This window comes from Pteropus alecto, unplaced genomic scaffold, assembly GCF_000325575.1.
Source record: "Pteropus alecto unplaced genomic scaffold, ASM32557v1 scaffold124, whole genome shotgun sequence".
In the NCBI taxonomy this organism is placed as follows: domain Eukaryota; kingdom Metazoa; phylum Chordata; class Mammalia; order Chiroptera; family Pteropodidae; genus Pteropus; species Pteropus alecto.
In genome coordinates, this window is record NW_006435779.1 from 165,594 (window position 1) to 190,901 (window position 25,308).

General features: G+C 43.2%; 1 protein-coding gene across 27 annotated transcripts in view; it reads right to left on the reverse strand.

The window, feature by feature from the left end:
• Window positions 1-25,308, reverse strand: part of SLC41A3 (solute carrier family 41 member 3) — a 99,573-nt gene that overhangs the window by 7,319 nt on the left and 66,946 nt on the right. For all 27 annotated transcript variants that reach the window (XM_015588999.2, XM_025046457.1, XM_015588998.2 and 24 more), the window contains 6 exons: window positions 18,787-18,858; window positions 14,049-14,193; window positions 10,632-10,778; window positions 7,796-7,940; window positions 6,526-6,605; window positions 4,305-4,439 (listed from right to left, as the gene is read on the reverse strand). In XM_015588999.2, the coding sequence (XP_015444485.1) occupies window positions 4,305-4,439; window positions 6,526-6,605; window positions 7,796-7,940; window positions 10,632-10,778; window positions 14,049-14,193; window positions 18,787-18,858 (724 nt within the window). The remainder of the gene's footprint in view (window positions 1-4,304; window positions 4,440-6,525; window positions 6,606-7,795; window positions 7,941-10,631; window positions 10,779-14,048; window positions 14,194-18,786; window positions 18,859-25,308) is intronic.

Consider the following 25,308-nt stretch of genomic DNA (forward strand, 5'->3'; position numbering starts at 1 on the left):
ACAGACACACTGACCAGGGAAACAGAATTGAGAGTCCAGAAATAAACCCATATTTACGTGGGCAAATAATTTTCGACAAAAAAGCCAAAAACATAGAGTGGAGAAAGGAAAGCCTCTTCAATAAATCATGCTGGGAAATAGGAAGGCCACCTGGAAAAGAATGAAATTAGACTGTTGTCTATTACCACACACCAAAATGAACTTAAAATGGATTTAGGACCTGAATATAAGTCTTGAAACAATAAAATGCATAGAAGAAAACATAGGAGTGAAACTCAAGAATTTAAAGAGGATTTTATGAATTTGACCTCAAAGGGAAGTAAAAGCGAAAATAAATGAATGGGACTAGATCAAACTAAAAAGCTTTTGCTCAGCAATAGAAATAGTTAACAAGGTAGACACCCATCTCAATGGGAAAATATATTTGCAAGCTACGCCTCTGATAAGAACCTAATATCCAAAATATACAAAAAACTCATACGACTCAATAACAACAACAACAAAAAACCCCAAATGATCCAATCAAAAAATGATCACAGGATCTGAACAGACACTTCTCCCTAGAGGACATACAAATGGCCAACAAATATATGAAAAGATACTCTACATCGCTAGCTATTAGGGAAATGCAAATCAAAACCACAATGAGATACATCTCACACCTCGCACCTGTTAGAATAGCTATAATCAACAGGACAAGTAATAACAAATTCTGGAGAGGATGTGGAGAAATAGGAACTCTCATACACTGCTGGTGGGACTGCAAATTGGTACAGCCACTATGGAAAACAGTATGAAAGTTCCTCAAAAAAGTAAGAATTGATCTACCATATGATCCAGCAATCCCTCTACTGGGTATTTACCCCAAAGACTTGAAAACTCTTATCTGAAATGATATTTGCACACCGATGTTCATAGCAGCATTATTCACAGTGGCCAGGACATGGAAGCAACTTAAGTGTCCTATGATAGATGACTGGCTAAAGAAGCTGTGGTACATATATACAATGGAATATTACTTAGCCATAAGAAGAGATGAAATACTGCCATTAGCGACAACATGGATGGACCTGGAGATAATCATGCTAAGTGAAATTACCCAGACAAAAAAGTTGAAAATCACATGATATCACTTATAGGTGAGATATACACCTAAAAGCAACAAATGAACAGGAGAAACAAACAGATTCTCATGGACATGGATTACAGACTAGTGGTTACCAGAAGGTAGGGAGTAAGTGGTGTGGGGAGGTAGACAGGATAAAGGAGGCCAAATATGTGGTGACAGAAAGAAATCTAACTGAAGGAGGAGAACACACAGTGTAAATATATATATGCCTTACTATTAAATTGTACAGATGAATCTTATTGGATTTTGTTAACCAATATCACCATAAAAAAAAAGAATTCAGTAAAATATGAATTTTACTGCTGCTATTGACTGTTTGTTTCCCCTCAAAACCTATATGTTGTAATCTAACCGCCATTGTGATGGTATTCAGAGGTGGGGCCTTTGTGAGGTGATTAGGTCACGAGGGTGGAATCTTAATGAGTGGGATTCATGTACTTATAAAAGAGACCTTAGAGAGCTCCCTTACCCCTTCCACCACATGAAGGTACAGTAAGAAGTCAGTTGCATATGAACCAGAAGGAAGAACCTCAGCAGACACTGGATCTGCTAGTGCCTTGATCTTGGACCTCCAGCTGCCAGACATACGAAAACTAAATTTTTGGTTTTTATAAGCCACCTAATCTATCTTTTTGGTATAGCAGCCTGAATTAAGATAGGACATAAATAATATAGAAAGTAAATACCTTTTCTATATACAAATGACAAATCGGAAAATGTAATGAGGACTGCCACTTCTAGATAAGATGGAGTGGAGATACTTCTTCCTATTCCTCTCACTAAATAAAAATAAATATCTTGGAAATTATATATAAAACACATAAGAAGATTTTGAAATATGAAGAAAAACGGCAAGGTGGCTAGGGACAACAAGGCCCAGGGAACATGGTGGTGAGTTTCTCAAGTTTATTTTCTTTTTTTCTCATATATCCCAGACTGGGTGCTGGAGAAGTAAAAAAAATGGACATTGACCAAAAAATGACTCAAAGGAAACTTGCTTTCTCTAGCCAAACGTCCAGAAAAGAGGCAGCTTAGCAAAACAAAAAACTTGTAGACAATAACTTCTCTATTCTAGCCGAACACCACAGGAAAAACAGCAGCCTCGCCTCCATCAGCAACGGCCAAGTAAGGAGCCTGGACTTCTGCCCTCATCCAGGTGGAATGTAGTACTCATCATGAAGTGGTATGAGAGAACGGTGTGTGGAAAATAAGTGGGACTCTGCCTAGAGGTAACGAGGACCCCCTCCCTCTACCATAACAATGAAGGCCATGTGAGAAGCAATAACAAGGCATCCTTCTCCCCCTCAGCAAGGATGGTGTCAGAGGAACATGGACTCTACTCTGCCACCAGTATGAGGTGCTCCTTTTCCCCTAAGGTGTCAATGGAGAAGGAGAGGGGATCTAGATTTGTATCTTGACATGGCAGTAAGGAAGCAGTGCATTCCCTTTCCCGCAATGGTGCAGTATCAGAGGAGGTCAGCTAAAACAGAAGACTTAAGGAAGATCCAGAGTCTCATATTATAATACTCCAAATATTCAGGATTCAATCTAAAAATCACTCATTATAGCAAAACAAAACAAAACAAAACAAAAAAACTCTCAACTTAATGAGAAAAGACAACCAACAGACACTAACATTGAGATGACACAGATGGTAGAATTATGTAAAACCCATTTTAATAAATCTGTTTTAAAAATGCTTCAACCAGCAATTACGAACACACTCAAAACATGATAAAAATTAAATATATCAGTAAAGAAATAGAAGGTCTTAGGAAAGTAGAAGATAACCAAAAAGAACCATATGGAAATTTTAGAACTGAAAAAATACAATAGCCAAAAAATCCAAACAACTTAATGAATAGGATCAATATCAGAATGAAGAGGACAGAGAAAAGAATCAGTGAATCTGAAGAGCCAATCTAAGTAAGAGTAACACACAGTGGGAAAAAAACTGAAGAGAGCCTCAAGGCCTTGTGGGACTATAACAAAATCTAACATTCACATCATCAGAACACCAGAAGGAAAGGAGGAAGAAAGTCGGGCTGAAAAAGTATTCAAAGAAATAATAGCTTAAAATTTCCCAAATTTGGCAACAGATACATCTGTGTATTCAGGAAGTGGAATAAACTCCAAGTAGAATAAACCCATAGAAATCAATACCAATGCATATCATAATCCTGTGTCTAAAAAGTCTTGAAATAAGTAAGAGGGAAATGACCCCTGATGTATACAGCAAAAACAATTCCAATGATGGCAATTTTTCATCAGAAAACATGAAGGTCAGAAGGAAGCAGCACATTTTTCAAGTATTGAAAAGAACTATCAATCCCAAATTTATATCCAGTGAAAGTATCCTTTAGAAATGTGCCAGCAGACCTCCCCTGAAAGAATGGCTAAAGGTAGTTCCTGAGACAGAAAGAAAATGATGAAAGAAAATGTAATGGGACAAAGATCCAATTTTTAAAATCAACAAAAAGATAAAACACTTCCAGTGGTTTCCAGTGGTTCTCAGAATAGAATCTAGTCTCCTTTCTTAAGCTTAAAGGCTCCAAATGATCAGCTCCTTCCTACCTTTCTGGCTTCAGCTTCATTCATCCTTTCCCTTGCTCATTATGTTCAGGTCTCACTGGCTTTTTAATTCTCCAAAATTACCAACCTCTTTTCTGTCTCTGGACCTTTGCTTAGGCTATCCCCTCTTCCTCAAATACTCCTCCTGCTCCAGCATGCCTCTTCCCCAATCAACACATGCTCGCCCTCAGAGAGAAACTTTCCAATCCCAAATCTGAGTATCTCCTGTAAATTCTTTTTTATTGCACCCTGTACTTTTTGCCTTTTAGAACATATAATTTGTAATTATGTGTTCATTTTTTGGTATGTGTTGTCCTAGGCCATGTATATCCACAAGAGCAAGAAAAAGCTTTCTCTCTCACCACTGTAACCTGACATGTAGTATCTGATAGACATTCAGTAAATATTTGAGTAAATAAACAAATCAATTAAAGGCAAGGTTGGGGAATCAGGTTTCTGGGGGAAGCTTTGTCCCTGAAGATGATCTGTGCTGAGGTCAGCACTGGTCTTAGACATCACTGCTACAAACACCAGATTCCAATGATGTTAATTTTTGCTCATTTAAAGAAATGGCCTCATGGCCTCTGAAAGACATCAGACTCACCTGAGGTACAGAAAGTGGAGCATGGGTTAGGCCAGAATTTTTTCATCCAGAGGGGTAGAACACCAGGAGTGCTCCACATGTGCAGGTAGGTGGAGATCCGGCTGGTCTGAATGGCCACCAGATTGCCACCAACACCTATGAGGAGAAAAAGAATCTGGTTTCCTCTTCTTTAAGCCAGTCTCTGAGTTCTATCCCTTATTTAAACTTCCTCCAGGAAGTCTTCCTTGATTAATTCAGCACTTGCTCTCTTTTCCTTCCCTCCCATCTGACCACATATCTTGTTTGGCAAACAATAGTGGCTTGGACCTCATGTGTGAGGTATCAAGGTACTAACTGTATCACCTTAACAACTCTTAAGGTGAACAAAGTGTGACTGGCAAAGTAGGTTCTCGATACATATTTGTTGGGTAGAAGGAGAGGGAGAGGTAGAGAGGGAGAGGATTCAGGAAAGGAGTGAGGGTGAAGGAGGGAGGAGAGCAGATGGAGAGGTCTATGGGAGGATATCTTGATAAGACATTCGAGGCCATAGGAAGTGACTGGAACCAGAATAGATTGGAATACCCGAGGAAGTCAAAGAGACTATTTTTCACTTCAGGGTGGGAAGAAGAGGAAAGAGAATGGTGGGTAAGAGCAGCGAGAGAAGAGAGAAATGATCCCATGGTGACAAAGCGGGAGCTTAATGCAGAAGCTTTCGGCTTCCACAGGGCCAGGGCCAGAGGGCACAGCTGACAAAGGCCACACTGAGCTCCTTCTGCAGGTGCAGGCTTTAGGGCTGGTAGAGATCAGGGCCCACCCATGACTACTTCCTTCAGAGAGTGGGTTTGTGTTGCCCATCCCATTCTATTTCCTCAGCCCCACAGAAAACAACCTCTCTCTGGGCTAGATGTACCCCAGTGACCTCCAGTGGCAGAGACCAACTACCTCAGTGATCCAGAGGGTGCAAAAAATGGCCTATGGGCGAAGGATGTCTATAGATCTATTTTTGTTAGTCTACACAGGATTAAAAAAAAAAATTAAAATTAATTGGCAGCATTTACAAATTAGCCTTTAATCCTAATTCCCAGCTTCTCCTAACAAGTCAGCTCAGGCAAATCTGGAACTCAGTTCCTACCAGGCAGCAAGTGGCTGGAGCTTAATGGGCACTACTTCCTATACCAGGAACACATGCCCTGTTTCCCACTACTCCTCACTGCTTAGCTATTGTCTTACCTGCTTAACTCATTCAAAAGGCTCATTTGGCCCCTATAGGTACCTGAGTTGGTGCCATCCAAGGATATCTTTCCAAGCTTATGGCCGTTTGGGCCTGACTTGGCCATTGCTGTCCTCATTCATAGGTGCCATGCCTTATGCTGAGAATAGGTCCTGTGGGACTCTGTTTAAGTGCAGACGTACTGGGTAGCCCGCTGACATGCAAAGAATACAGGCCTGTGTTCCCACAGAAGTGGAGAGGGGTGACCCAAGGGACTCTGAAGCCTGTTTCTGAAGTCTCAGAAGGCCAGAGCCTGGATACCAAGCAAACTACACAATAAGTTATCATGTTTGGTTCCTCTCTTGATCAGTGGTCCCATTTACAAAGCCTTATCAGAAACCGAACACAAATGAAGCTTTGGTTAAAATAGGGGTCCTTACCACAAATGCTCACAGGGTCTAAGCCTAGAAGGTGAATAGTGAAGGGCTGGGGGGAAGAGAACAGGGAGTGGAGGAAAGTGAAGAGCACAGGTCCTGTCTCAGCAGCAGCCGATTCCTGCCCTACCCCTAGTGTAAACCCAGGATTGTCACAGCCTTGCTTTTTGAGAAGACAGAAATCCAGATTTTTATGTGTAAATGTCATCAATTAATATAAGTTAAAAAAAAAAAAAAGAAAAACCATGAGAGGCCAATATTCCAGTTCTGAAGGCCATATTCATTCTGTAGGTGCCAGAGAATCCTGGGTTAAATTCTGTGTGCCTTCACGGCATGGGATTTAGCTGTGTGGGAAAGCTCAGATCTCACCTATGAACAGCAGGGTGTGATCCAGTGAGCTATGGACAGGGCTTCTCCCTTGGGGTCTCCTTCTATCTGAGAAAAACTAGCCTCGGTAGTCTCTGCCTGCTCAGCTTCCTGACTGCCTGAAGGCCTGGGGTCAGACTTCTGACATCACTGTTGCTCAGGTCCCACCACCCAGGCCCTGGGGGCCAACCCAGGCCAAAGACCCCTGGTGATAGGGATTGCCAATACCTACCACATATGATGGGAGTAAATACGGCCATGCCTTTGTATTGCTCTTTAGAGATGGTTTTGTTCAAGATGAGCCCTCCAAAACTGGGGAGAGAGCAGATGTCAGTCAAATGACTTGAGTTTATGCTTGTTAAGTGGCCTTGTAACCTCTATACAAACTACATATCAGCCTGTCTTCCCAGCTTTGCAAACACTTTCCTTACCCCAACACAAAATATCTGCTATAGCCAAGCCGGTGGTCTTAGTGTCCTCTGCACCCAATACATGTGTTTTCATCTCTCGTCTGTATCTTAGCTGTTCTAGAAGGCCCTTCAGATAATGTCAGTCCACTAAAAACAAACTCCTTTCAGCGGCCACTTAGTTGGCTAGGCTCTGTTATGTGATAGCCTTGAACTGCAACTTAGCTATTCCTTAGCAGAAAACAAACCTGCATAAGTATCATCTTCTGCTCCTTGTTCTTAGAAGATGCTACAAAAAGCCCTCGCTCCCTCCGGCCCCTGTAGTTTAGCAAAGGCTGCTCTGTCCCTAGAGCCCTAGAGAAGTGAGATCAATTTGTGTAAGGAGCCAGGAGCAAAGTTACCTAGACCATAACCTCTCCTTCCTGAGAGTCAAAGTTAGGAAAGCACATCAGAAAGAACTGGGGCGGCCCCTGTCAGGGTCTACTAGTGGAAAGGGCCCTCAAGAATGAGGCTGGAGGGTGGAAGACCTGGGCTCAGCTGAAGGCCCAAGGGTCCAGGGTGACTCCTCTAGATCCCACCAGCAGCCATGCTGTGGAAATGGTGTTCACAGAGCCATTGCCTTGAGGCCAGGCAAAGGACTTCCTGCAGCCTAAGCAGGGGTCCAGGCCAGTGAGAGCTGTGACAACAGGGGAATGGGAGACCCGGTATCCCACAGTTCCAAGACAGGGCAGGGAGCCATGGCAGTAGTGTGCTCATCTGACGTTTCCAGGTTCAGTTCTTCCTGACTCTCTGGTACTCTGGCAATTGTAAACAGGACTGCCTCTCAGAGAAAATCTAGGGTTCTTGGTGAGAGGTGAGAGGAGAGAGAAAGAGAGGGGGGAGGTAGGAGGGGGGAGAGAGAAAAAAAGAGGTTCGACTCAACCAGCACCAGGATTTGTAAAGGGGCCCACAGCTGCGGTTCACTCTAACCATGCTCAGGGCAGTAAGCATTATGCTCCTCTAGGGGCTCCTTGGCTCTTAGGCCACTCTCCTGATCACAAAGCCAGGGGATGGCACAGAGAAGGAGATGGGGCAGAGGCCCTCGTTCATGCTCACCTGCTGATCATCATTGCTAGGATGATTGGGAACCACCCAGACTTTAGGATCTTCATGGTGGGTGGGTTCTGCTTGGCAATGAGGACCCACACAGGGGTCAGGGCCATGAAGCCGATAGAGACCAGTGGAGTCAGATACCGACTGTCTGGAAAGAGAAAGAGGAGGAATAAAATGGGACACATGCACGCATGTGGCCAGGGCTGCAGAGATGAGAGGTGGGCTGGGAACTAAGGGCTCTAGAAGTCTAGAAGTCCCACTAGAACTTCCAAAGAATTTTTTCCATCCTGTTAAGCAACTGGAAAAGTTGCTCTCTGTCCTCAATTCCTGCCACATTCAACTTCATTTCTCTGGCTTTTTTGCTATTTTCCTGACATAAGTACCCTCTTTCACCTCTTCCCGTCTCAACCTTATTATTATTATTAATGCTATCATTTATGGGATCATGATCGTGAGCCAGTGCTGTGCTTGGCACTTCCGGTGCATGAACTCATTTCATGTTCTCAACAATCCTGCTCAGATAGGTGGTGAGGAGGTGGCCCACCCAGGACATGAACCAGCAAGCAGTGAAATCAGGGCTATAGCTATAGTCGATTAGTGATGCCAATCCTGCTCCCTCCTTGACATCTTTGTCTCATAGAGCTTGGATAATAGCTAGCTTTGCAGCTATATGTGTCCTTGTGTCATCTGAAGATGGACCTGGGTCTGGATCATCCAACTTGGGCACATAAGCAGGCATCATTCTTGCTCACTTCCTTTCTGTCTTGTACCGTGTGTGCGTGCGTGCGTGTGTGTGTGTGTGTGTGTGTGTGTGTACCACCTTCTCATGCACACAGACCAAGACACTAGCTTTCTCTAGAACTGTCCTCTCATCCCTGACCCTGCCTTCTGAGGGCATTCAGGGTGATGGATGCCCCTCTACTGAGTGGGTCCCAACATTCAGAGATGTTAGATGTGGGTCCCCTTTCTCTCAGCACCATCATTAGAAGCACCTGCCTCTTGCCCTTCTCTGCAATAAGCAATCATGGTTCCTTCCTCTGCGACAGGGAGGTCTTCTTCCTGGAGCAACTAATAAAAGGACAGGACACAAGTGCTCAAGGCGAGCTATAGACAAAGTGCTTCATGGTGGAAGCAGCCAGCCTCTTTGCCAGAAGATAGAAGGCCGGCTCAATGAGCTTTAAGCAAGTCTCAGACAAGTGAGGAGACAGCAGCCTACAGGAGCGCCTACTTGCAGGACATTTTTGCATCTAGTCCAATTTTTCTAGAACTACTCAGAAGCACTGGCAGAGGTTCTACCTTATAATCTCCCAGCACTAGGGTAGTACTTCACCTGCATGTGGCTTGTCTTTCTGACTACACCAGCAGGTATGACGGTCGATGGCTCACTCTTTATCAGTGAAGATTCATCTAGTACGTACCAGGCCCAGTGACCTTTCTCCCCTCCAGTGCACCCAAGGTAAATTCATAGTCTAACTGGAGATATGGATAACCCAACAATGATTCAACATCTAATGAGTCCTGTCTTGGAACACACTATTCCAGTAGGGGTATAGCAGGGGCAGAGAGGAAGAGCCTGGGGACATCTGTGACTCATATTTATTTTGCAAATCAAACATGATTAACCTATATATAAATCTTGTTTTAAATTCAGTGTAAAAGTAAAATTAGGTCATCTTATCATTAGATCTTCATTGCCACTTACATGAAATTTGAGACTCTCCCAAACCATTAAATATTGTTGGTGGTAGACAATTCCCAGGGTGGCAAGGAGCCGATACCATAGCTGAGACAGAAAGGATCCTGGTAGCTGAACACTCTAAGTCAGATGTGTTTTCTTGCTCTGCTTCAGTTGCCAACATGTAAAAACGGGATGATGTCTCAAATCCTTGAGCCCATGTTCCCATGGGCAATGATAAATTGAAGCAACACTGTGGCTGCTCTTTCATCTGGAATATTTCCTCCTACCAACCATCACCACATGCCCCATCGCTCCCCACTGATTTCAGCACCATACACTCCACTCATTTATGCTACCTGCCTCGAGGAATGTGGGGTCCTGATTGTGTTCAGAATCAACAGTTACTAGATGCAAATGACTGTGTGCAGCCGCCTTAGCAAGATTATACCAGGTACAAGGCAAACAATGTGACGCTTGGAGGGGAGTGGTCAGCAGTGGAAACCCAGCAGGGGAGAACCATCTGGGCAAGAGTGATGCTGCCTTTCCACACTGCCCAGGGCCTGAGCAAACTCCTGGGGAGCCCTCTGGTAGAGTAAGGGCATGTTGCCACAGGACATGTGAACGTCTCTCTGAGCTGCTAAGCAGGTTACCAGGCTGCCTTCTGAGGAGTCCTGGCTTCCCCTGCCTTGTGCCTGCAGGGAGAGCATATGTTGCCACTGCTTCTGCCCGTGGCTGAGACATTCCTCCTTGGGAGCCACTTCTTGGGCAGTTGATATGTGTCCAATGTAAACTGCCTTCCCCAAGGCACTGTCACCTGTGAGGATGCACCGAAGTGGCCAGACCAGCCACGGGCCCTCCCTGGCCTCCTTGCATACCCTGGTCCTGAGGTGGAAACTGAAAACCTACGCGTCTGCTGACTTGAGGAGTGTATCCCGTCTAACACAGTTGAAAGAGCTTGAGATACTTGCTGGAAGACACCCTGATTTGTGCAATGACCTCAGGGTTTGCCTCTGTAAAAGAAGGATTTCTGACTTCACAACAAAACCCACAGGTTCCTTCTTGAGGGAATGGGAATGGTCCCTGATTTGAATGTTGCAGGCTGGGTGCAAACATTCTTACTCAGCATTGCTGGTGAGCCCCTCTTCCTTGGGCACCTCCTACCTTTGTGTTTATAGAAGAAGCTGCTCATGAAAGCCAGGATGGACAACGTGATAAGGTCTCCCAGGCTGGCTGCAATGGGTGTGGCGATGTTGTCTGGGTTGACCCCAAACTTTCGAGCACCAATCACTATACAGACCATCAGTATTCCTGCAGAGAGGAGAGAGAAGAGACTCAAAACTCAGGAAATCAACTGACCCCAAGGAGGCTCAGTGGCACAGTGGAGAAGTGGCACAGGATGAGAAGATGGTCAGGAGGCTGCTCAGTAACTTCCCTCTGTCCCCACAAGCCCAGACTGAAGCCAGGCTGCCTAAGGAGGCTGGGAGGTTTGGACTATTCTTTGTAACTTACAGGCATGATGCTAACGAATGGCCTGAAAACTCTGATGATAAACTCGAACTTGTCAGGGAGATAGCAGGCAGGTGGTTCCCACACCACTTGGAACTACATACATGAAGCTCACAGCTCCTCACTGCAGGGAAGACACTCTAAAACTGCTCTGGGCAATGGACTGAGCTCAGTTTCCAAGGACTGAGCAAGACCTCCTGTGCCTGTTGGAGTTCTTGGAGAAGAAGATGCCTGGGTAGAATGAGTCGTGTGAGAGGTTTGTTAGAGACAAAGCTTGTGAGGAAAAAAGGGAGGGGCAAAAGTGCAGGGTGGTCTCTGAGGTAGGAGAGAGGGACGGAAGGAAGGAAGGCACATGCAGACCGCAGAGCAGTGCTGGGGAACTCAGAAGGGCTATCAGAGGTCCTCAAGGGCATGTGAGCAGGTCCACATCTCTAGGGAACAGGCATCTATCAGCAGCCAGGCAGGGCCACCACTAGGTGGAGGCAGCATGTGGACTCCGAGTGCAGGGGTGATGGATTTTAGGGTGCAGCATTGGAGACCTGCTCCCTAGCTGGAGATCTGAGAGGTATCTTTTCATGGCCACCCCACCTGACGAGGTCCTATTTTCTGTTCTGACTCTGTTCTGAGGTAACTATCACATGTGAACTTCCAGCTCCTATCTGCTGTCTAGGACTTAATCCAACAGCATTTCATGTGGGTCTTTAAGGATAAACACTTTGTATCTTAGGTATTGGTATTTTAACGCTTTACCCAGTATTCTGTAACTCTAAAAATAATTTGAATTTTCACCTCAATGCTGTCCTAAAACTGCCATCACTGGCCAGTTGTTTGTGCCCTATTTTGTGACCAGGTCACAGCTACTTTACCTTTTCTGAAATATCTGTGCTAAGTGAATCCGAGTTTGCATGACTGAGCTGGTGGTCTGGTGGCAATCTCACAGGGAGTATAGATAGAGATAACACCAGTTTGAGAGCATTTATTAAAAACCACCACCACCACCTGGTCTTATGGCACAGTCACGTCGTGGTCACGCTGAGCCACTAGCAACATTTCTGATCTTCCACACATCTTTGGATAATCCCAGTTATGTCTATGCAGCTGAGCTTCACCCATCTTTGGGCTTCAGTTTCCTCACCTGTAAAATGGGGAGGTAAGAATGGCATTCTCTACAAGGCCCCAGAAGAACAAGGCTGGCTTCCTGAATGATTTGATTGTATTGTTTCCAGAGGAGACTTCATGCCAAGTATCTCCTGGTTCTATTTCTCCAGCAGGTTTGGTATACTCATCCTGCCCTTCCTCTGATCAGACTGAGTGATGGTGCTGCCCCTACCTCTCCACCATCTCCTCACACACATGCACAGGCATGTGACCAGGAACAAACATCCCACCAGGGGAGTACAGCTTGTGAATCTTCTCCTAGGCTTCTGTACTCTTATCTCCTTCCCGATCATGTACCCTAGTACAGGAATGCAGCCCTTCCATCGATTGGCTGCCTGGTAGGAACAGAAATCACCAAATAATCCACCTTGTTAACTTACAGAAAGCTAAGCTCAAAGGAGTTTTGTGAGGTCAGATGCGGGTACAGAAGTATAAATACAAATCCAATTTATAAAGTTATCACTTGTTCCTTCTTGCACTTACACATGTAACACACACACACATAATTCACAAGAGAACCAAAATCAAGTCCATTCATTCAGCAAACATTTGGGAGCTGGTTATATGCCTGGGCCTGTTTTAAGTGCTCTTATAACCATCAAGTTCTGTATTCGCAAGTAAATGCTTGTCGGGTGGAGGAACGGACAGTAAACAAGTAAGTGAATAAGCATATGAAGTAAATAAACAGGATACTAAAATAAAGCATGACTGATCAGAGAAGGCCTCAGAATGGAACAGGCACTAGCACTTAACTGGAATCATCCATATGCTTCCATACTGATGTCTCACTCTGAACTAGAATATAAATGTCACAAAACACCATCACTGTGCATTTTGCTCACCTGTGTATCCCTAGCACCTTAACAGTGCCTGGCTCACAGTAGATAGTCAATACTGAATAATAATGAACGGGTGACATTTTATCATAATTGCCCAGCTACCAGTTCTCCACTGATGTGTGTGAGGTCCCCGATGATGGTGTTATGTTTGCCAATGCCTCTATCTTTCCACCTTCTGTAGACATGTATGAACAATCTGCTGTGTGGCAGGCAGTGTGACAGAAGCGGCAGATGGAAGAATAGGATATGCCTTTCCCATGAACCCTGCTCTGAGGAGCTGACATTGTAGTAGAGAGGTGAGATAGAAAATGAACAAAGAAACAAGATAAGTTCAGATTTTCACAAGTACTCTAAAACAGGGGTCCACCAGTCAGTCCGTGGCCTGTTCAGAACTGGGCCACATAGCAGGAGGTGAGTGGCAGGTGAGAGAGTGAAGCTTCATCTGTATTTGCAGCTGCTCCCCAGCGCTAGAATCACCACCTCAGATTCACCGCAGATCATCAGGCATTAGATTCTCATAAGAGCACTGGTCCCTGGTGCCAAAAAGGTTGTGGTCCGAAGCTCTAAAAGGAAGATGGCATGGTGCAGTATAGCACGGTGGCAGTGGGAAAGAGAAGAAGGAAGGAGAGCTGTACCTGTGAGGGGGTAGTCAGAAAATGCCTCTCTGAGGAGATGAAACTTAAGCTAAAAACTGAGCCTTGTTCCCCACCGTGACTGTATACTACAGAACACACCACAGGCCCGTACGCAAGCTGTGCTCAAGAAACAGTAAAAGATTGACTGAATGAATGAATAGATAAATGTGTCTACAGAGCACATGCCAGTTCTTTAAATAAGCAGAGGGAAGAAAATTGAGTTAGCAGCTCACTGGAACACACACACACTACCCAGGATAGGGCTCACTGGTCTCTTCACCTGGCTCTTCTCCACCCGCTGGCACGACACTTGAGGCTCTACCATTAGTGCTCTATCTTTCAGAACTGAAAGCACAAAGAGCTGAAAGTGGAGCCCTGAGGGGTGGGGCATGACGGCAAGGCAGGAGAAGGAGCAGTGCTGGGGTGGGGGCACAGCTCACCTAGGGCAAATGCAGCCAGGAAGGCGGTGATGACACTGCTGGCACACAGCAATTCCATCTTCGCAAAGTCTAACTCCCCCCTAGACACAGCTCCCAGCAGCAGGGCAGCCATAGCAGCCAGGAGCCCCACGACGGTGGCCTGCACCTGTCAGGGCAGAAATCGGCAACATGAAGAAGAGTCCCTCTGACTACCTCTGCTCCTCCCCGTCCTTCATCACACCTCCTCTCTAACCTTGAGAGGTCGAGTTAAAACAAAAACACCTTCCTTCAACCCAATTTCTCTGAAAACCACTGCTTTCCCCTCTGCTCCTTGTTCCTTGCCATTTTCTATCACAGAATCTGATTTTTCATCTTCTACTCAGCCCTTAGTCAAGGGTCACCAGGCTCTGGCTCATGGCTCCTCTCTCACTGCTCTGGGAAAGTGTTCTGTAACCACCAGCAGCACAGACAACTGACCTCCCTCATGGAAACGTTCCCTGATCTGCAGCTATGGCTCAGAGGCTTTTGTGCACATTTCCCATCAATCTCCCCAACATGCTTTCCTTGGCACTTGCCCTGCATACTGATGCCCCTTTCTCTGAATTCTCCCCCATCCTTGGCTGTAGTTCCCATCTCATCTGGGTGAGGACACATCTCCATGCCCACTTAGGCCAGTACCAGGGGGTGCCCCAGATCTGAGTATTAATACTGGCATCTGCTCTCTACAACTCAAAACATCTCAATGGAAACATGTTGTTTATTACAGAAGGTTGAACAAAGAGCTCTATCATATATATGGATGGGGTGAGTTAGTCTTTTAAAGATGAAAAATGCTCTCTTCAGTTTCACCTATGTCATTCCAACCAAAATCCGAACAAGATTTTTCATGAAACTTAACTCATTTTAAATTTCACGAAGATAAGTAGATGTGTGAAAACATCTAAAAATTCTGAGAATGAGGATCAAGAGGGCGTTTTGGCATATTCGTTATCAACGTATTTTAAAGCTATAGTAATTAAAACAGGTGTATTAACAGAAAAATAGATCAGCAGGACTGAATGGAGTTCAGGAATAGAATCATGAATATATAAAAATTTAATATGATAAAAGTGGAATTTTAAATCTATATGAAATATGTGACTATTGAATAAATAGGGTAAGAGAAAATGGATATTTGTTTGGGAAAAGTGAAATAAATTCCCATTTTATACTATTTATGCATGTGTACACTTGAACATAAAAATCTAATGTGTGAAATATAAGAAAATATAGAATAATATGTTTCAGATTTTGGATTAGAGAAGGCCTTCTCCTAAAATCTATAAAGAAAAATATAGATAAACTTAATTTAAGTCCAAAAATGACTTCCATATAATACAAGATACCACAAAATTCAAAGACAGAGGTAGACTTGGAGAAAATATTTCCAACATCTATATCTAATAAAAGATGAGTATCTAGAATAATGAAGTCCATTTTACAAATCTGCTACTGCTGCTACTGCTGCTACCACCACCACCACCACCACCACCTGATAGAAAAATGAACATGGGATGTGGACAGAGAATTCACAGAAAATTAAATACAAATAGCTAAGAAACATGAAAAGATAATCAACCTCCCTAGCAGTCAGGAAAATTTTAAATGAAATCGCAATTTGATTTCATTCTATTTATTTGTACTTCTGTTGGTCTTCCTCTATTAAAAGATAAGCACTGTCTTAGTTTCTGCTGGGGTCCCCAGCTCTGAGAAGATAGCCTGAATCTCAGCCCTTATCTGTGCTCCCAAATAAAGGGATGAATAAATCAATGAGTGGATGAGATATACTATTTTTACCTATCAGACTAAGTAAAATTAAAATTTAAAAGATTGATAACATCAAGTACATATTGACAAATATGTGGGAAAATGGGTTCTTATACACTGATGGTGGTAAAATTGGCATAAGAATTTTGGAGGGAAATTTGGCTGTAAATTACTAATATACTTTATGATCTAGCATTTCCCAAGGAAACAATTGCACATGTGTACAAAGAACCATATAATAATAATGATGATGTTTAGAACTGCTATTTACTTTTTACTATTTGCCACTTAAAGTTATTTTCATTCATTAGGCCATTAAAAGTACAAATTACAGAACTATAAGTACGAAAACACGTCATATATTGTCTATGGGCATATTCATATGTATACTGTAGATGCAAAAAATGGTCTAGAAGAATATTTTCAATGCTGGTGAGGTTACAGAGAAATTAGTAATCAAACATTAATACTAGTGCTATTATTTAATACTAAGAAATCAAATATTTTGTAATCCTTTTGGGAAAATCTAGAGCTTTAAACTGTTCACATGTTCTGAACTTGTGGCAAGTTTTCTTAAGAAATTTATACGAAAAGAGAATATTTTTGTTGTAGTATAATGTATCTAGAATAAGCCTACAAACAACTGTTGCTGTGCCCACGGGGTTAAATAAAGTGGGAGAGGGCCGAAGTTGGGCAGGTTTGCATTGGCTCTTTTGGGCCAGCTCTCAGCGGCTATCCTTCAGTCTTACCAGGTAGTTTCCAGGCCCTACCATTTGTTAAAACTTTTAAATACCACTCTAGGGTATATTTAAAAGATGGCATATTCTGAAGCTATTAAAAAGTTTAATTATGAAACTTGCTGCACCATTTATGATTCAATGTTAAGCTTTTTAAAAATGGAGGGGACAAAATTATACCCAGGCTATCATTAGGACCATGTGCCAAGCCACTACCAGGCCCAGAGCAGGACTTAATAAATGTTTGCTGAGAATCAATCACATGGAAATGTACATGCATATGGACAAGAATTTGGTGAAAACAGAAAAGTAAAACCAGTGACTCGTAGCCGAGGCATTTATTACCTGCCCCTTGCTAGACCCTCTGTTAAGAGTATCACGAGCATCTATTTTAATCTCCGAAGCTCTTCAGCTATAGGCCAATTTGGCTATAAATTATCCATATACCTTATCGTATATTATGGGTACTCCTGGCCCATGCAACTCACCTCAAGTAGAGAAGGCTGACATCTAAACACAGAATTGCAACAAGGGCAGCCCCAGCAGCACATGCAAGGCACCAAAGAGCTGTACCTGGTGTCAGGTTGGAAATGAGATCTGATTGGAATCTCTAAAGGGCTTCATTGCCAGGTGAACAAGAGGAGAAAGGACATTTCGAGGGGAGGTAACTGCATATGCAAAGGCAGGACATGAGGGTGGTGGGTAAGTTAGGATCAGACCATGAATGCCTTTTGGGCCATTCTCACACTTGGACAAGGGGAACTAACAAAAGGGCTTAAGGAGAAAGAGGCCTGATCAGCTTTAGGTTTTAGAAAACATCACTCAGGTGGCCATGCAGAAGTGAGCTGAAGGTCAAGAAGCCTGGAGCAGTTAAAACAGTAAAGAGGTTTGCAGTCAGCTAGGGGACCAAGAGGCCAAGCAAGGAGAAACAGGGCTAGATTCCAGCATAGCTCAGAGGTAGAATGCTCAGTGACTAGATGTATGGATAAGGGGCAGAGAAGCGAAATGTAATTTGGTTTCCAGCTTGATTGAATGGAAAAGACTATTCACTAGGCACAGCTAGAGTGACAGAGTGATTGATTACCATGGGCAAGCTAGATGCCATGCTCCCCTCCCCTCCATGATCCACAGCTCGCAACCACCCACTTCAAAGGTAAAGTAAAGTGATTCGCCTGAGGGTCCCTGGCTGGCTGACTCCCAGAATGAGCTTTCAACCATCAAACAAGATTGAGTTAAGGACTTCAGAAGAGGTAAGTGTGAGGAGGGAAGGTGACAAGGCCAGATCTGGCTATGCTGTTTAGAGGATGCTTCTGGGACAGGCAGATGGAGGAGCCAAGTAGAGAGCTAGAAATCGGGGCTCTGGAACCCAGGTGAGAAGTAAAGTCGGTATCCTAATTTGATAGACAGAGAAATATGACTAAGTAAGGCCACCAGTTAATAAATATTGGCCTTAACTCCAGGCCTGTCTCAGAGTCCAGGTTCTTTATTCTGCCACAGGCTTCCCCCAGCCAGAGAAGCCCAGAAGGTTCTGGATAGAGCCATTTCCTAGATCCAGCCCCAGCTTTCACCGAACCTTAAGCCAATCTCTTCCCAGGCTCCTCCTGCCTTGGGTGTTCCTAACTCTGAGATGCCAAGGATGAGCATTTAGACCAACTAGGGTCTGCTAGAAGGAGGTACAAATTTGAAAGAGCATGAAGCATTTAAGGGACAAAGTCTTGCAAAGGCTGAGAAGGAAAAGGCAGAGAGGCAGGTGTGGGGCCAAGGAGGAATTTCCAGGCAGGAAGGATATGCAGAAAGAATAAGTAGGATCACATGCACAAGGCAATCAAAGGAGGATAGTAGCAACCTTGGCAAGCATAGTTTGGGTAGAGAGTGAGAAGAAAAGGCAGTTAGAACTCCAGGCTATGAGAAAGAGATCTGGCTGAGGGTGCAGGCCAGCTTCACAGAAGTGTTCTCCCCCTGTGGTCTGTGGACGAACTTAGTTGGAGTCAGATCTGAGCAAGTATAGGTGAATCTTTCCAGAAGCTTCTAGCTGCTGCAAGAGTATAGTCTGGTGGGCGTGGGGTGGATAAACAGGTGGCTCACATCTCCAAAGCCCAGTCCAGAGCACAGGGCCAAGGGCTCACTTAGCTTCCCCCATTCCTACCCAGAGAGGGCCTATCTGTAGATTCAAAAATGAGGAGGGGACGCATCAGTCAGACAAAGAGGAGAGTCACCTGAATGAGGGCGAGGTTACTGCTGATGACTCTGTGCTGATCCCGGGGGTCATCAATTTGTCCAGTGTTGGCCTAGGATAGAGAAAAAAGAGAAAGAGTAAGTCTGGCTCGGCCCAAAGCCAGGTTAATCCTTCCTAGAAAAGGCAGTGCCTCAGGGGAGAAATCAGCAAATACCCTTTCACTGATGTCAGAACAAATTATTCTGACCAGCTTTCAAAACTGTGACTGGGGATTGAGGGAGGAAGATGGTGGACTAGGTAAAAGCAAGGTTCGTTTTCTTCCAGGTCCGCATTGAAATTACAACCAAATTATAAAATGATCAACATGGAGAATCACCTGAAGTCCAGCTGATCGTAACATGTACACCTGATAATATAAAGGAGCCACATCGAAGCCGGCAGGAGAGGCAAAGTCGTGAATGGGGCTGGACCCTCACTCGCGGGTAGTGGAGGAACACAGGGAGGGAGAGTGAGGCTACAGGGGCTCTCCTGAAGGCGAGGGAGGTCCTGGTCTCATTTGGGAGATCCCCAGCCCAGGGAAGAGGAGATTCCAATAACTCTGACTGTAAAAACCAGAGGGGATTCCGGCTGTCTGGGTGAGATGGAAGGAGACTGAGACTCTAGATGGCCCTTTGAAGGACCCGCACACAGGCTTTCTGACCTGCGGACACTCACCCGGAACACCGGCAGTGGGTCAGAGTCTCCTGCGGGATTCATACTGAGAAAGTCTGCATTACCTGGAGTCAGAACGAGGGCTGGAAGGGCAGCCACCATTGTGCCTTACCAGGCAATCTACAGACCAAGCCAGCTTGACTGTGCAGACCCCTTCCACAGGGCCATTAGGAAAACACTGGCCTGAGGAGATCAGGCTACCCCACCCAACCTGCAGATTACCAGGGGCTTTTGTTGCTAGATGGCTGTCACACCCTGCGGAGATTCAGGGTCAAGCATTTGCAACTGGCAGCCAGCGCTGTAAGCCAAGCATTTCCGAGACAGGGTCAGGCAGATCACTGCTGCTAACAGGAACTTGGGCGGATCTCGGGGATCTGTGGGCCAGTCCCGGACAGCAGCTGGTCTTGCTATGAACGGTTACCAAAGTTGCAGCAAGACTGAGGCTGTATGGATCTGACTGCCACTGTCTCCTTGAGACACCGTCCCACCCTCCCCACAGATTGCTCAGGCGGCCCATTGACAGTGAACTGCCACCGCCCTGCCTGCCCCCGTCCCAATCCACATAGGCAAGACACTGGCTAGCACATGGCTGGAACTGCACAGAAATCAGTGGCAGGCAGACCATTGCTGCCTGTATGAGCTGCAATATCTCTTGAGGGGATCGCAGGGGTCTGTACTGGCCTGAGGGCCCTTGACTTCCTGAGCTCCCGCCCCATCCAATATACAAAGTGCCCGCTACACGTTGATAGGCAGCTGCCCCTGCCCTGGGGTGGCCCAAGGTGGGCAGCAGCTTACCTTGCTATGATTGGAAATTTGTACAGGGAGCCACAAGAGACAGAGCTGGCATGTAAACTGACACTGCAGTGGCAGAGGGAAATTTACTCAATAAACCCAGGAGACTCCTGGGGTCCCTGTGTCACCCAACATGCATATCACCCAGAGGCTCTTCCAGTTTCAGAGACTTACGGGCAACTGACAGGCAGTGTCAGACCTGGAGGAGCACTGGTCCCTCTGCTAAACTGCCAGAGGTCAGGGACAGGAGAAAACTGACCACTGCCTACAGCGTTGTCTCTTCCACTTACCTATAGCTCCAGCATAGGCAACAACCATCTGCGGATAGCTTTGTAGTTCCCACCAGGTAGCCTTGAGCAATCAAAAGCAGTGGCTGACCTTGGCCTATGGGGGAGCTCCTCCCGAGGGGCCACAAAACCAATGCACCCTGGGGGTGGCATGAGACCACAGCATAGCAACTCCTGACTAGCCCCATTAGCGGTACACACAAAGGGTGGTTGCAACAAGTACACAAGCCTGCTAGGGCAAATCCCATTCAGTGGGATCAGCCCCCACACAGCAATTCTTACCCTGTGAGTGCAGCCAGTTCCCACAATTGGTCAGCCTGAGCGTTAATTCCATCCACTGATGTGCTAACAACAATAAGGCTTGGTGACAACAGAAGATCACACACGACCCACACAAAGATCACATCCAGAGCCCCTGGCATAGGGGATCAGGGAGAGAGCGCCAATGGGCCACACAGGACACCTTCCACATTAGGCCATCTGGCCAAGGCCGAGAGATGAAACAAATATTCCTGACACATAAAAATGAACATAGAGAGGCTAATAAAATGAGAAAACAAAGAAACATGCCACAAATGAAACAACAGGAGAAAACTCCAGAAAATAAGCTAAATGAAATGGAGGCAAGCAACCTACCAGAGACAGAGCTTAAAATAATAGTTATAAGGATGCTCAATGAACTTATAAGGAGAATGGATGAGCACAATGAGAATATCGACAGAGAGATAGTAAGCATAAACAAGGACATAGAAACCATAAAAAAGAACCAGACAGAAATGAAGAATACAATAACTGAAATGAAGAATACACTAGAAGGATTCAACAGTAGAGTGGACGAAGCAAAAGATCGAATCAGCGAACTGGAAACAGGTAGCAGAATACATCCAATCAGAACAACAAAAAGAAAAAAGAATTAAAAAAAATAAGTATAGTTTAAGAGACCTCTAGGACAACATGAAGTGTAACAATATCTGGATCATAGGAGTACCCAAAGGAGAAGAGAGAGAGCAAGGGATTGAGAATTTATTTGAAGAAATAATAGAAAACTTCCCTAACCTGGAAAAGGAGTTAGACATACAAGTTAAGGAAGCACAAAGATTCCCTAATAAGAGGAATTCAAACAGACTCACACCAAGACACATCATAATTAAAATGCCAACAGTCAAAGACAAAGAGAGAATCTTAAAAGCAGCAAGAGAAAGGCAGCTAGTTACTTACAAGGGTACCCCCATAAGAATGTCTGCTGATTTTTCAATGGAAACTTTGCAGGACAGAAATACTCAAAGATATGAAAAACAAGAATCTACAACCACAAATACTCTACCCAGCAAAGCTTTCAACTAAAATGCAAGGTGAGATAGCTTCCCAGATAGGAAAAAGCTTAAGTAATTCATCACCAACAAGTCAGTATTACGAGAAATATTAAAGGGACTTCTGTTAAAAGAGAAGGGGTAAAAAAATAGAAATAACAAATACGAATAATAAAATGGCTGTAACTATATCTCTACTAGTAATCACTTTAAATGTAAATGGATTAAATGCTCCAATCAAAAGACACTGGGTCGCCGAATGGATGAGAAAACAAGACCCATGCATATGCTGTCTACAAGAAACCCACTTCAGATCGAATGACACTCACAGACTGAAAGTAAAGGGATGGAAAAAGATATTTCACGCAAATGGAAAAAAAAAAAAAGCTGGAGTAGTGATACTTAGATAAAAGAGACTTTAAAACAAAGTCTATAATAAGAGACAAAAAAGGTCATTACATAATGATAAAGGGCTCGATAAATCAAGAGGCCATAACCCTAGTAAACATATACGCGCCCAACAGAAGAACACCTACGTACATAAAGCAATTATTGACTGACATAAAAGGAGAAATCAGCAGTAATACACTCATAGTAGGAGACTTTTAATACCCCATTGACACCAATGGACAGATCTTCCAGACAAAGAATCAACAAGAAAACAATAGACCTAAAAGACACATGAGACCAGATGGATTTAACAGTTATTTTCAGAGCATTTCACCCTAAAGCAGCAAAATACACATTCTTCTCAAGTGCATATGGAACATTTTCCAGGATAGACCACATGTTAGAACACAAAACAAGTCTCAATAAATTTAAGAAGACTGAAATCATATCAATCATCTTCTCTGATTACAATGGTATGAAACTAGAAAAAAAACTGGAAAATACACAAACACATGGAGGATAAATAACATGCTACCAAACAACAAATGGGTTATTAATGAGATCAAGGAATTAATCAAAAGATACCTAGAAACAAATGAAAATGAAAACACAACAACTCAAAATTTATGGGACACAGCGAAAGCAGTCCTAAGAGAGAAATTCATAGCAATACAGGTCTACCTCAAAAAACAATAAAAAGCTCAAATAAGCAATACAGAAAATCAACAGCAAACATGCTGCTTATGACTATATGACAATAAATTAGACAATCTGGAAGGAATGGATACATTCCTAGAAACATACAATCTTCCAAGACTGAGTCAAGAAGAAGGAGAAAATCTGAACCAACTGATTACTACTAACAAAATCAAATCAATTATCAAAAAATTCCCAATGAACAAATGTCCTGGACCGGATGGCCTCACAGGTGAATTTTACTAAACATTCAAAGAGAATTAATACCTATTCTTCTCAAACTATTCCAGAAAATTCAAGGAGATGGAAGGCTTTGGAGCTCATTCTATGAGACAACATTACCTTGATTCCAAAACCAGACAAAGACATTATAAAAAAGAAAAAAGAAAAAGAAAAAAGAAAAGAAAAGTATAGGTAAATATCCCTGATGAATATAGACTCAAAACTCCTCAACAAAATATTAGCTAACCAAATTCAGCAATACATTAAAAAGATCATACACTATGATTAAGTGGAATTTATTCCTGGGATACAAATTTGGTTCAGTATCCACAAATCAATTAATGTGATACACCACATGAACAAATTGAAAGATAAAAACCATATGATCATATCAATAGATGCAGAAAAAGCATTTGACAAAATTCAGCATCCATTTATGATGAAAACTCTCAGCAAAGTGGGAATAGAGGGAACATACCTCAACATAATAAAGGCCATATATGACATACCTACAGCTAACATTATACTCAGTGGGGAAAACTAAAAGCATTTTCCTTAAGATCAGGAACAAGACAAGGATGCCCACTTTTACCACTCCTCTTCAACATTGTATTGGAAGTCTTAACCACAGCAATAAGACAAGAAAGAGAAATAAAACATATCTAAAATGGAAAGAAAGAAGTAAAACTCTTGTTATTTGCTAATGACATGATACTATATATAGAGAATCCTAAAAACTCCACCAAAAAAACCGTTAGAACTGATCAATGAATTCAGTAAAGTAGCAAGTAACAAAATAAATATTCAGAAGTCAGTGCCATTTTTATACACCAAAAATGAACTTTCAGAAAGAGAAATTAAGAAAACAACCCCATTTACAATTGCATTGAAAACTATAAAATATCTGGGAATCAAATTAACCAAGGAGGTTAAAGACCTGTTCTCAGAAAATTTTAAGTCCTTGAAAAAAGAAATTGAAGAAGATACAAACAAATGGAAGCATATACCTACTCTTGTATCCTACTCTTGTGCTCATGAGTAGGAAGAATCAACGCCATTGAAATGGCCATACTACCCAGAGCAATCTATAGATTCAATGCAATCTCTATCAAAATACCAATGGCATTTTTCAGAGTGCTAGAACAAATAATCCTAAAATGAATACGGAACCATAAAAGACCCCGAATAGCCACGGCAATCTTGAGAAAGAAGAACAAAATTGGAGGGATCACAGTACCTGATATCAAACCACACTACAAGGCTACAGTAATCAAAACAGCAAGGTACTGGCATAACAACAGATACATTGATCAATGGAACAGAATAGAAAGCCCAGAAATAAATCTACACCTATATGCTCACTTAATATATGACAAAGGAGGTAAGAATATACAATGGGGAAAAGACAGTCTCTTCAATAAATGGTGTTGGGAAAATTGGACAGATACATGCAAAACAAAACAAAACAAAACAAAACAAAACAAAACTGGATCACCTTCTTTCACCATATAAAGAATAGACTCAAAATAAATTAAAGACTTAAATGTAAGACCTGAAACCATGAAGCTTCTAGAAAAAAACATTGGCAGTAAACTCTCTGATATTACTAATAGTCATTTCTTTTTGGATATATCTCCCCAAGCAAGAGAAACAAAAGAAAAAAATAAGTGAGATTACATGAAACTAAAAACTTTTTGTATAGTAAAGGAAACTATCAACAAAACAAAAAGACAGCCGACTGAATGGGAGAAGATATTCACTTATGATACATTTGATATGAGGTTAATATCCAAAATATATAAAGAACTCATATAACTCAACAACAAAAAACAAACGATCCAATTAAAAAATGGGCAGAAGACCTGAACAGATACTTCTCCAAAGAAGAAATACAGATGGCTAACAGACATATGAAAAGATGCTCAAGGACACTAATCATCAGAGAAATGCAAATTAAAACCACAATGAGCTATCACCTCACACCCGTCAGAACAGCTATCATCAATAAATCAAAGAACAACAAGTGTTGGTGAGGATGTGGAGAAAAGGGAACTCTCATACGTTGTTGGTAGGATTGCAAATTGTACAGCCGCTATGGAAAACAATCTGGAGGTTTCTCAAAAAATTAAAAATGCACATACCTTTTGACCCAGC